Genomic DNA, 12,609 nt, shown 5'->3' with positions numbered 1-12,609 from the left:
TGCTGACAAGTGCCTCGTTCCTGGCTCCCCCTCAAAGAGGTGCCTTCTCTTCCCCTTCCTCCTCCAGAAACGCTTGCCCGTTGACCTCCTCCCACAAGGCTATCCTCTCCTACAGCCTCTAACTACCCACCCCCCTCCTCTGGGCTCTTCCAGTTAAAGGCTGCCATCCAGGGGAGGACATCTCCAAAAGGAGGGAGGCTGCTGCCCTACTCCCCACATCTTTTCACCCACCCAAGGTGGCAGGGCCAAGGCAGCGGCTGGCAAGCAAGACACAGATGAGGCTATGCAGGGCCCAGTTAAGGTCCTAATGTCAAGGTGGATGTCTGGAGGCCGCGTCCTGGGGCCGTGCGGAGAAAGAGTCAGAGCCCATGGTCTAAAAACATAATTTAATGCATCAAGGTGGGTCTGACCCGGGAGTGCGGTGGAGAGGTGAATTTTCCGTTTGCTGGGATTCTGCTGCGGGTGGTTTTGGCTGATGGACAGGGAAATTTGCACAGGTATTTTGGGGTCACGAAGAAGGATGCCCCAGGGAGCTCCTGCTCACTTTGGCCTACCTCGATGGCCAGGGCTGGGAGCCCTCCGTCTCAGGGCACTCGGAGAGGGAGGAGGGCTGGAAGGGCAGGCCTCCCGCCGGACCTGTCCAGTCCAATCACGTCTGCAAAGTCTGCACTGAGCTGCCTCCACCTCCGGGGGTTCAGGTTCCCGCTCACCTCGCCACTAGGGCATCCCCTTCTCCCTCCCCAGGTTGGGGACAGGGACCCGGAGGACAGCCCAGAGCTGAGCGAGCTTGGTGAGTTGCAGACACACTGAGGTCTGGAGGGGGGCAGGGAGGACAGCAGGGATGTGTCTTTTCCATAGATATCAGGAAGAGTTATGAAGCGAGAGTGGTCCTCTCCAGCCAGGGAACAGCTCTCCGCCACGGGCCCAGGGCTGCCCGAAGCCACTCCACCTCGCGCCGCCTGCGCTCCTAATCCGGGTACAGAAGAAAGCCGGAGAACGTGCTGTATTTGTTGTTATTGCCTCCGTGCGCCTTGCCGCCGTCCAGCTTCACGTACACCTCGTCCCCTGAATCGAGGTGCAGCACCACGCTGTTACTGGCGTAGTCGTAGTTCTGGTCGGCGTCCTGAGCGATGGCGCTGGCCCGGACCTGGGGGCGAGCCGCCAGAACAGGTGGGCCAGGGCACCTCTGTCTGGGTCTTACCCAACCCCCACACGGCGCCCCTCAACCCCGCCGGCCTCTGCCCCAGGCTCCAGGGTTCACACTCCCACCCAGGCTTCTCTCTCTCTCTCTCTCTCTCTCTCTCTCTCTCTCTCTCCAACTTGGCCAACTCCTTTCCGGTCCCCTCCTCTCCCGGTAGCCGGCAAGTCAAGTTCAGGAAGGAGGAAGAGAGGGGGCTTCATAAACCCTGACCCAGCGGGGAAGGGGCAGAACCAGGGGACAAGGGCCAAGAAGAAAGAAGGCTGTAGGGCAAAGGGCGACGGGGGCGCCAAGGGAGAGCTAAAGGAAAAAGGGAGGACTAAAGGAGTCCGAGGAGCCCGCCGGACTGCCAGCGGGTACGCGAGCAGCTGGAAAGCGCACTTGGGGTGGCGGGGTCTCTGGGCGCTCCGGGCACAGCCTCCCGCGCCACCCTCGGACAAACGCGACCAGCGCGCGTTGGGAAGCGGGATGCTGAGGCGCGCTCCCTCCCCGGGGCTCGCTTGGGCGTTCGCGAGTGGGGAAAAGGGAGTCTGGTTTCCCAGGCGGTTTGGAGCGCGGGGTGGGGACGAGCGTCTGCGGGGGTTTGCGGGGGCCGGCAGGCGGTGAAGGGGTACTGACCTGCCCGTTCTTGCAGAGGTCCGCCCACATGCTGGTGCCGTCGCCGCCGCGCATGAGGATGTGGTAGGTGAAGAAGTAGATGCCGCGCACCTGGCAGCTGAACTTGCCGGTAGTGGGGTCGTAGTGATTGCCGAGATTGGTGACCACGTCGTCAAACTTGAGCACCTCGTAGCCTTCGTGGGGGCTCTTGAGACCCACGTAGAAAGCGATCTTGGGACCGCTGAAGGCGGCGCTCAGCGCGCCGGTCACCTCGCCTTCAGAGTCGCCACCGCCCCCGGTTCCGCCACCGACCACCCCGACACCGCCTGCCGTGCCTGCCGTCAGCTGCAGCCCGGGCAGGCCGGGCCGCCCCGAGTCGCCCTTCTCCCCTGGGGGACCCCTGGGTCCAGGAGGGCCCGGCTCTCCAGGGGGCCCCCGCGGCCCGGGCTTGCCGGGTCGCCCCGGGTCGCCCTTGGGTCCCTGGATGAAAGGGGGAGGGGGGTTGGCGCTCAGGTCTTGCATGACTTCCAGGGCGGCAGTGCTGGGTCCGGGCGGCGGCGCCTTGGCTCCCGCGGGCCCCGCGCCGGGTGCGGCGCTGTACGGGTCGCAGATCATGCGGCAGGTGCCCATCATCTCGTAGTGCGCCGCGCCGGGGGGCGCCGCCTGCAGCAGCAACGGCACGGCGATGAGCAGCCCCAGAGCCATGGCCAGGAGCACGCCGACGGCCGCCAGGCAGGCGCGCCGCCGCCGCTGCCACAGCCGGGAGGCGACCGCCACCAGCTCCTCCTTGCCGCCCGGGGAGGTAATGGTGGGGCGGCGCGGGCGGCCCCGCTCCCCGCGCTCAGGGGCCGACTCCGCGAGTCCGGGCCGCGTCCCCGACGTGGCGACCCCCTGCTCCGGGCGCCCGACCACTTCTAGCGAGAGGCGCCTCGGCCCCGGTGCCGGTGCCCACCGCGCTGGGGCTGCTCGGGGAAGCCGCGGACCCCGGCGCGCATGGCGGGGGGCGCCCAGGCTGAGCCCGGCGCCCCACGGGTCCGGGCGGCGGCGGCTGGGGAGCGACGGGTGTGGATGCGGCGTCCCGCGCGGGCTCGGCGGCGCTGCCTGGTGCCCGGCTCGGCGGGGCTCGGCGGGGCTCGGCGGGGCTCGGCGGGGTGCGGCGCGCAATGAGGGCGCCCCGGCTCCGTGGCGCGCTCTGCTCTGCTCTCCAGCTGCTCGCTGGCTCCCGCGCGGAGGGGGGACCCAGCTACCCTGACGTAAGGAGTCCGGGGCTGAGCGGCGGAGGCGGCGAGGCAGCGCGCGCTGCCATCACTCGGGAGACGGCGCCCTCATGTCATCAGCCCTCGGTCCTCCTCCTATCCCGCGGCGTCCTCGGCAGAGGCGGCAAAGGCGCGGTGTCTCCTGCGGCGCCCGGGAGCCACAAGTGGGCGCAGCGGGCGCTGCCCGGCCCCTGCGCCTCAGACACACCCACCCGCGGCGGCCCGCACGCGCCTCCCACCCACCGCACACCAACGCCCACGCGCGCACTCACGGGCGCACCGCAGCGCCTCACCGCCTCGAAGTATCCCGGAACCCCGGTGCCAGCAGGGTCCGTGGTGGGTCACCTAATCCACCCCCCTGCCAGCAAGCAGGGCCCGGCTTCCAACCACCGAGCCCAGGGGCAGCTCAGTCCCGTGAGGCCCTGGAACGAAGGACTTTCCCAAAGCCCTCCTGACTTACCTTCTTCAGAATGAAATCAATCTTGCTTCTGGAAGGTCTTTCACGCCCCTTGGCCCGAGGACTCCAAAAGACCACCCCACCAACTCTTTGAATGACTCTTTGAAAAGCCCAAAAGCCCCAACACGAGTCTTTATTAGCCCTCGGCCCCTTTCTTCCACCAAGAAAATCAGGGGCCTTATCCTCTGCCTAAAGATCACTTAAATGCAAATCGCCCCGCATTTGGCGGTAACCTTGGCACAGCCAACTCCCACTCCCAGGCACATCCACAGACAGGTTCCTTTGAACACCCGCAGCTCCCTCCTACTGAGGTGGGTTTAGTTATATATTTACCAAAAAAAAAAAAAAAAAAAAAAAAGTCCAAAGCCAATCGGAGACAAAGTTTTGAATAAGAAGTGACACCAGATTGAGAGAAGAATTCCCCATCTCTGGTGCAGCATGCGAGGAGAAAGGGAGGATGAGAAGTACTCCTGGGTACAGGAAGACCTCCAGCTCACAACTCAAAAGCCCTGGTCCCCTGGTTCTGTTCTCATCCCGGGCAGCCATGCGACTTTGAACATTCGCCTCTCTGAGACCATTTTCCTAAAAGGCCAGCACCTGCTCCAGCCCTCCCTGACATGGGAATGCCTCGGGCTGGGCCTGCGAAGAAAGTCCAAGTGCTGGTGCCAAGTGCTTGGCAACCCGTCAGTATCCCTGGAACGACCGTGCGCCCTCCTGAGGCTATGGCTTCGAGAGGAACATTCATCTATCAGGTACGGTGTTCTTGTGGGTTACTTAAAAAATCCATTTTGTTTCTCTGGTCACTCTGGGTCATTTCCCCGCCCCAGCCCACGTTGCTGCAGCCTCTTTCTTTGTGGGTGGATTTCCCTGGGCGTCACGTAAGATCTGTCACCTGGTCCATATAGGCCTTTAATGCGTATTTGTGGAAAAGATGACTGAATGTAGGCTGGAGCAGACTTTTTACCCAGGAGAGAAAGAATAGAAGCCCATTTGCTGGGCACCCACTTTGGTGCATCAGGTGCTTTCCATGTATGTGCTCCTTCATTTTCTCCTCCCAGCATCCCTACGGATTAGCAGTTACTCTCCTGTTAGACAGATGAGAACGCAAAGTTGAGAACTTGGCTGAGAACCTGGCAGTGAACTCTGTTGACAGCTAGCTCCTGGCCATTCTTCATTGGCTTGCTGAGTTTTGAGAGCCTTCCATCCCCTCCCTAGGGCCACCCCTAAAATGAGTGAGCCACAGTGATTCCAGGAGCCACACCGCCCGGTTCCAACCCTGGGTCTGCAACTTTGTATCTGTGTGACTTTGGGCAATTGCTGTGCCTCTCTGAGCCTCAGTCTCCATGTGCGTAGAATGGGAATGCCAAAAGCACCCGTTTCAGAGTTATTGAGAGATTAAATGGGTCGATTAATAGAAAGGCCTGAGACTAGTAGCTGGCTCAGTAAAGGTTAGCTTTGTTATTAACTCTTGATAGCTTAGACTTCCATTGTCATGATTAAGACCTCTAAGATGAGGCATGTAGGTAGTAAGCAGAGTGGAGGGTAGATTTGTGATTTTATTTTATTTTTTAATTTTTTTCAACGTTTTTTAATTTATTTTTGGGACAGAGAGAGACAGAGCATGAACAGGAGAGGGGCAGAGAGAGAGGGAGACACAGAATCGGAAACAGGCTCCAGGCTCCGAGCTATCAGCCCAGAGCCTGACGCGGGGCTCGAACTCACGGTCCGCGAGATCGTGACCTGGCTGAGGCCGGACGCTTAACCGACTGCGCCACCCAGGCGCCCTTAGATTTGTGATTTTAAAAGGAGAGAGGGGCTGCCTGGGTGGCTCCATCCGTTAAGCAGCTGACTTCAGCTCAAGTCATGATCTTGCAGTTCGTGAGTTCGAGCCCTGCATCGGGCTCGCTGCTATCAGCACAGAGTCTGCTTCAGATCCTCTCTCTCTCTCTCTCTCTCTGCCCCTCCCCCACTCACTCTCTCTCTCAAAATAAATGAATAAACTTTTAAAAACTAAATAAATAGGGGCGCCTGGGTGGCTCAGTCGGTTAAGCGTCCGACTTCGGCTCAGGTCACGATCTCGCGGTCCGTGAGTTCGAGCCCCACGTCGGGCTCTGGGCTGACATCTCAGAGCCTGGAGCGTGCTTCCGATTCTGTGTCTCCCTCTCTCTCTGCCCCTCCCCCGTTCATGCTCTGTCTCTCTGTCTCAAAAATAAATAAACGTTTAAAAAAATTTTAAAGAAAAATAAAAACTAAATAAATAAAAGTAAAAAAGAAAGAGACCCAAGACCACCCACATGCTCTACCCTTCCCCAGAGCAGAGAAGGTGGACCGGACCGTCCCTCCCACAGCCCCCTCAGACTGCCCTGCTCTGGCTGCCTGCCCTCTACTGAAACTGCCCAGTGTTGGCAGTCACCTGTTCCACCTGGACAAACATTTTCCAGGCAGACGCTGACTCGGTTTGACTTCCCCAGCCTTGCAGACCACCATCCCCGAATGCTCATGTTTCTGCCTCTGCAGAATCTGGGCAGGGAAGAAGCAAGGAGGCGCGAGTGTTTGAAACCCAGGCTCCCACCCTCGCAGACTCAGGCAAAGCAACGTTTCCTGGGGGTCAGCATTCCCGGGAGCACCAATGGCCTTGCAGGGAGGAGGGCTTCTTCCCAAGACTAGCCCTCCACAAGGAGCAGGGACAGTGGCAGCTAGAACAGGTGGAGAGCAGGCGGCCTCCTGCCCCAGACCGCATGAGTTATCAGGTGCTTCCCCTGCCCCCCTCCCATCCTCCCTCCCACCATGGCAGAGCCAGAGAGAGTGGCCTGCTGGAGCCATTTGACATCCCTCTTCGTCGGCCTGGCTTCTGCTGTCCCTGAGTGAATTCTCATCATTGGTGACTGCCTTCTCATTAATATTAATTATGACCTTTCTTAGCATATTGCCTTCCACTTAGATCATGGTTTTACATTTTAAGGCCCAGTAGTGACTCAAATCTGCCCCAAATTGCCACTAGTAATCCAGCCTGCATTTCTTCCACCAACACCTCCACCTTCTCACAAAGCCCTCGTGGTCTGTGATATATAGTTTAACACTTGGTCACACATTGCCTTCTCTGGGACTCTAACGGCCCCCACCAGGAACGAGCCCCACTTTTAATTCATCTGTACTCCAGTGTCCTCAGCCTGGAATGTCTGTCCCTGCTTCTCTCTCTGGACTCATCCCTAGTTACTCTTCAAGCTCCAGCTAAGTGTCACCTCCTTGCCCGAAGTCCTCCCTGACCCCTCCCCAAGCAGAGTTGACGATTCCTGCCCATATACCCTTAAAGCACCTTGAATATACACACCTCTGCCATCGTATGTCATACGGCCAAATATTTGTTTACTTACTAGCCTCCCCCACCAGGCCATGAGCTCCAGAAGGTCAGGAATCATGTCATTCCTTTGTTCCACAAATATTTATTCACCCCCACTATATGCCAGGCACTGTGCTACATGCCGAGTGCACGGTGGGGAATAGAACAGGTGTGGCCCCTTCCATTCTAGCTATCCTCCAAGTCCTCCCTGACTCTTTATGCCTCTTTCTACTTGGGCCCCTTGGGTGTATATTATATAGCTGCTATCTGGCATGGCTGTTTGTTGGCATGCTTTCTTTGAATTAGATCTGTGCCCCCCAGCCAGGCTGTAAGCTCTTTAGAGACATCATTTTGGATGCATTGATCAATCTCCTGTCTCCGTCCCCAGGCGGAAGGGCAGTACGAGATAAGGTCGGAGAGGCGGGTGTGGGCCCGTTACATAAGGTCCTGGGGTCTGTGTTAAAAGGTGTGGATTTTGGGGAGCCTGGGTGGCGCAGTCGGTTAAGCGTCCGACTTCGGCCAGGTCACGATCTCGCGGTCCGTGGGTTCGAGCCCCGCGTCAGGCTCTGGGCTGATGGCTCAGAGCCTGGAGCCTGTTTCCGATTCTGTGTCTCCCTCTCTCTCTGACCCTCCCCCGTTCATGCTCTGTCTCTCTCTGTCCCAAAAATAAATAAACGTTGAAAAAAAAAAAAATAAAAGGTGTGGATTTTGCCCCGAGTGTAGTTGAGTCCCCTCGAAGGAGTTTAAGTAGGGAAGTGGCGGGATACCACCTACATTTTGCAAAGATTGGCCTGGCTGTTCCGTGGTGAATGGTGTGGGGGACGGAAAAGAAAGAAGGAAACCAATTCGGGGGCAATTGTGTAATGCAGGCAAAAGGTAACGGTAGCTGGGTGGGGGATAGTCGCAGAGAAGTAGGTGGACTTTCCAGGCCATGGAATCCATGAATCTTGCTCATGGATTCAAGATGGAAGTTAAGAGAGGAAGAGGAAGAGACATCAAGGTTTCAGAGCGCCGCCCCCCCCTCCCCCGCCCTGTTGCCCAGGCCAACCCACCCTGAGCCATGACCTGCCGTGAGAATTAACTCTGGATGGTGTTAAGCTACTAAAATGTCGGGGTTATCTGTTACAGCAGTTGGCCTCACCTGACCGACACAGGACTTCGATAGGATCCTTCCCAGTCAAGAGGCCGGGGAAAACCCTGGATCACAGTGGACTGACGATGCATGTCAGGTGAGGGAGTGGAGACAGTGTGCACAGAGAAGTCTTTGGCAGCTTGAGAGGGAAGGGGACAGAGAGCTGCGGTGGCAGCCCCAGGCGGCCGTTGGATCCGGAAAGTGAGGTTGACGATGGGCGAAACTGAGGCAGGTTTATTTGCTAATGAAAAGGATATAGTATGAAGGGGGAGATCAGCAATCCAGAGGGAGCTGGGATAACCCAGTGCCTGAATTTCTTGGTAACCGACTCACCACAGAAATGCAATGGAAGTCTGATACCTTTAGCAATAATAACAATAGGTAATGTTTGATGAGCACCGACTACCGACCGCCAGGGGCTGTGCCAAGAGTTTTAGATACATTCGTTCTTTTATTTATTTATTCACTTTTAATTTTTTTAAGCTTTATTCATATTTTAGAGAGAGTGGGGGGGGGAGGAACAGAGAGAGAGGGAGACACAGAATCCGAAGCAGGCTCCCAGCTCTGAGCTGTCAGCACAGAGCCCGACGCGGGGCTCGAACCCACGAGCCGTGAGATCATGACCTGTGTCGAAGTTGGACGCTTAACCGACTGAGCCACCCAGGTGCCCCATACATTAGTTCTTTTAATGTTCTATGAGATGTATGCCTCAGCTTTACAGATGAAGAAATGGAGACAAATCTACATATTTATAAATAAGAGTAAGAAAGGAGAGCAAGGAAGGAGCACTAACTTTACCGGCCAAGCAAGTTCCTGTTGCAAAAACCAAAATGGTCTTTGTTCCCTCCCTTTTTCCCTCCTCCCACCCTTCCTCCCCCCTCCCTCTCTCCTCCTTCCCCCCTCCCGCCCTCTTCCTCTCCCCTCCTTCCCTCCCTTCTCATCTTTCTTTCCTTCCTTTCTACCTTCCTTATGCACTCAATTATCTGCTCATTCATTCTCTCAGTAGGAATTGTATTGGGCACCTACCAAATGCAGAACACTGCTGTGCAGGGGTGGGATGGGGTGGGGTGGGTAGGAGCAGGAGAGAGAGGATTCAAGGTGATGACCTTGCTAAAGAGCTTACATTCCAGTTGGAGGGACAAGACTAAAAACTAGAAAGCAGGGGCGCCTGGGTGGCGCAGTCGGTTAAGCCTCCGACTTCAGCCAGGTCACGATCTCGCGGTCCGTGAGTTCGAGCCCCGCGTCAGGCTCTGGGCTGATGGCTCAGAGTCTGGAGCCTGTTTCCGATTCTGTGTCTCCCTCTCTCTCTGACCCTCCCCCGTTCATGCTCTGTCTCTCTCTGTCCCAAAAATAAATAAACGTTGAAAAAAAAATTAAAAAAAAAAAAAACTAGAAAGCACTCAGGGGTGCCTGGGTGGCACTTGATCTCGGCTCAGGTCATGATCTCATGGCTTGTGAGTTTGAGCCCCACATCAGGCTCTGCGCTGCTGGCAGTGAGGAACCTGCTTGGGATTCTCCGTCTCCCTCTGTCTGCCCCTCCCCTGCGTGTGCGCTCTCTGTCTCGCTCTCTCTCTCTCTCTCTCCAAATAAATAAAATTTAAAAAATAATTTAAAAATAAAAATAAATTTTAGAAATGAAAACCAGAAAGCACTCAGGCAGCTACGTAAGACGTCTATTTAGGTAGTGTAGGCAAGGGGTGTAAACAGGAGGAGGCTGCCAAAACCAAGTCACGTGGTGAGTGGCCGCAGCATTTAGGAAGCCTGTCCAAAGATAAAGAGACAAAGCATAACCTTAAAGGACAGGCAAGATTTGAGCTGATGAGAGATCTGCTGGGGAAGGGAGATGGAACCTTCCAAGGGGTGTCTGGGGCACAGTAAGAGACTGGTCTCTGTGGAGCAAAGGAATCTGTGCAGGGCTGGTGGAGACAGCGGGGTGCATGTACCAGCTTTGCTATCAAGCCCCCAGCCCCCACAAATATTGGTTACCATGCCTCCAGCTCCGTTTTCCTTATGTACCACTGTTGGACTTTCTGGAGATATCATCGTAGTCCTTGCCCTGTAAATCCAGCCCCCAGCTGCTCAGCCTCCCTCTGTGTTTAGTGAGTGGTCGTTTTGAAAGAGAGATGCTGGGCAGTAGGCTTGGCATCCTGTGGGGAGACGGGTACCAATATCCAGTCCTTTCAAGCAGGAACAAGTGCCCCACAGTCATGGGCCAGAGGGTGGGTGAGGCTGGGCACATAAGCTCCCAGTGTTCCGAGAGGCTGGGCCACCGTGACCCAAGAGCTCCTTCTCATTTCCAGCTGTAGCTCCTGAGATGCTCACAGCTGAAGGGGGTGGGGGAAGAACCCTCCAGCCTCAGCCCCTGCAGATATCCAGACAGTCCTGCTCGGTGACCAATGAGGAAGCGCCTGCCAGGCCCATTAGCCTGGAAGCAGCAGCAACACGTTTGAGTCGAGAGGGTCAGCCAGCCCCGGACAGCCCTCGCCTGGCCCTCTCAGAGACTATGACTAGGGCCTTAATTATCTCTTCTCCCAAGAGCTCGCCCCAGCTGGGTCTTTACAGAGCTGTGGATCTGCAGCCGTCCCCGGTCTGCTTTATGCAGAGCCCAAGTTCCCCGCAATACCCCCAGCTGCCAAAGACAGCTGTCTCAGAAACCCCAGGTCATGGTGAGTCAAGCTGAGGCTCCCCCTCCACTGAGCCAGCCTCACTCCCACAAGGCACCAGCCAGCCCTCTAGCAGGCAAGGTGGTGAAATTTACTTGTTCCTCCGTGCAGCAAATATTTATTGAGTGCCTACTATGCGCAAGATAAAGGGGAATCCCACTGAAAGCAGAAACATTCTGCTCCTTGCTGGCTGAGTAAGCCTGTTCAGATTACCTTCCCTTCCTCCTCTTTCGCCTCCCTGAGAACATCCACCAACATGGACTTGCCTCACCGGAGCCACTTACGCTCCAGGGCTGGGGTGACACATGTGACAAGTGACAATCTCAGATGGCCCTTGTATTATCCTGCTTTCTCTGAGTGACTTTTCCCCTTTAGGAGGCTGTATGCGTCCTAAAGCAAAGACCCTGCCATTTGGGCTCCTTGTGCCCACAGGACTCGCCCCGGGACTGAACTTTCAACACGCATTTAGGATATGAAGCAGAATGAGACGAGAGAGCCCAGTGCTGGCTGTATTTTTCCCTGGGCAGCACAGCAAGCTGCCAATAGCTCCAGAGGCCACCAGAGGCTTCTTGTTTGTTTGTTTGTTTGTTTGGTTGGTTGGTTTTGTTTTTTTTTTCCTTGCAGGCTTTGTGTTTCTCTCCTGCTGTTAATAAAGTTTCCACGTCGTGAAAACACATCTATTGATTACAGAGGGAAGCAGGCTTTTGAGCCAAAAGTTCATTGAGGCCATACGATTGTCCCTAGAGGGAGACTCAGCCCTTTTTCAGACAGATGTGGAATTTAGCCTTGGAGAAGGGCCACCTACCACTGCACCATCCATGGGTAGCTTCTCCAAGCTAGTCACTGAGGACACTTCCTGGCCCCGAAGATACAGACAAGGCAGGGAACCCAGCACTGTGCCACAGTGCTCCTGGGACCTCAGCCATCTCTGTGCACTCTCGGAGCATGTGGATATGTCTCCTGGTTCCATCACCCTCCCTTTGGTGCTGTCTTCTGGGTTCCCTGCAAGCATTTCTTTTCTCTGGGACCCTGCGTCCATTTGTGGAGACATGAGCAGAGGAGGGTATAGATGACAGTGAGTCCAGCTAAGACCCCATCTGTGCAGATCAAAAATATCCTGTGATTCTATCAAAACCCAGTCCCACTGGTGAGTGCCTGCTTCTTGAGCAGGGCTCAAAGGCTCCCAGGGCTCACCTGGCAGGCCTGCCTCTGTCCGTGGTGCTAATGGCTGCGGCTGCCAGACTTCCTTTGGCAGGAAGGAATCAGGTTTCAGAAATCCAAGAATTAACTCATGTTCCCAGGCTTCAGTGTGAGACCACAGCTCTTTGTGGAAACATCGGATACTCCACATGTGCCCTCCCTCCCCCATCCTTACCCCTGCACAAGAGGCTTCCCCCGCTGGCTGGGGCAGAGGTTGGGTAGCTGAGAACTGTTCTTCCCTCTCTGCCTCCTGCCTTTCCTTCCTCTTGGCCCCTTGCTCTGTGTTGTACCCACCCTGCCCCCCACACACAAACACATACACACACACACACACACAGACACACACCATGAAACTCAGCTGTAATGAGGCAACCACGAACCCTCTCCAACAACTACTTTTCCTCCCTGTCAGGAGAGAGAGAAATCAAGCACAAGGCTAAAAGTGCAGCTGTAACACCACCAAATGGGCTTCCTTGAAACTCTAATGCTTTTTCTTTCCCTGCATTGTAGTGTGTGGAAGGAGCACACGGCCTTGGGAGATTCATTTAGGGAGGGTGCAGCTCTGTAAGCAGATGGCACCCAGCAGGCCTAATTGGAGATCATCAGGAACCAGAAAAGTCCTCCAGCCCCCAAACAAAGGGCCCAGCCTCCATTGGAGTCACTGTCAGGGACAAGACTGCAATTCCCAAAGGATTTTTCCACACACTCATTCTTGAAAGAAAAGCAAAAGCAATGCTAAGTAAAATTGGTTTGGAAAACTTTTGGC

The 12,609-nt window shown here is 56.0% G+C and overlaps 1 protein-coding gene across 1 annotated transcript; it reads right to left on the bottom strand.

The window, feature by feature from the left end:
* Positions 1–369: 369 nt before the first annotated feature.
* C1QL2 (complement C1q like 2) lies at positions 370–2,907 on the bottom strand. The gene is made up of 2 exons (XM_086718438.1): positions 1,817–2,907; positions 370–1,147 (listed from the first exon to the last, which is right to left on the bottom strand). The coding sequence occupies exons 1-2, from the start codon at positions 2,498–2,500 to the stop codon at positions 968–970; spliced, it is 864 nt and encodes a 287-aa protein (XP_086574564.1). The 5' UTR covers positions 2,501–2,907; the 3' UTR covers positions 370–967.
* Between the last annotated feature and the right edge of the window lie 9,702 nt (positions 2,908–12,609).

The sequence above is a fragment of the Puma concolor genome, chromosome C1, assembly GCF_028749965.1.
Source record: "Puma concolor isolate L17-30 chromosome C1, mPumCon1.1.hap2, whole genome shotgun sequence".
Lineage (NCBI taxonomy): Eukaryota > Metazoa > Chordata > Mammalia > Carnivora > Felidae > Puma > Puma concolor.
This window is presented reverse-complemented; position numbering and strand designations above follow the sequence as displayed.

Excerpts from the sequence above, each read along its gene's own strand:
- C1QL2 (XM_086718438.1), bottom strand. The coding sequence starts at position 2,500 with ATGGCTCTGGGGCTGCTCATCGCCGTGCCGTTGCTGCTGCAGGCGGCG. Across the intron at positions 1,148-1,816 it reads ACCTCTGCAAGAACGGGCAG|GTCCGGGCCAGCGCCATCGC; the intron begins GTCAGTACCCCT and ends GCTCGCCCCCAG.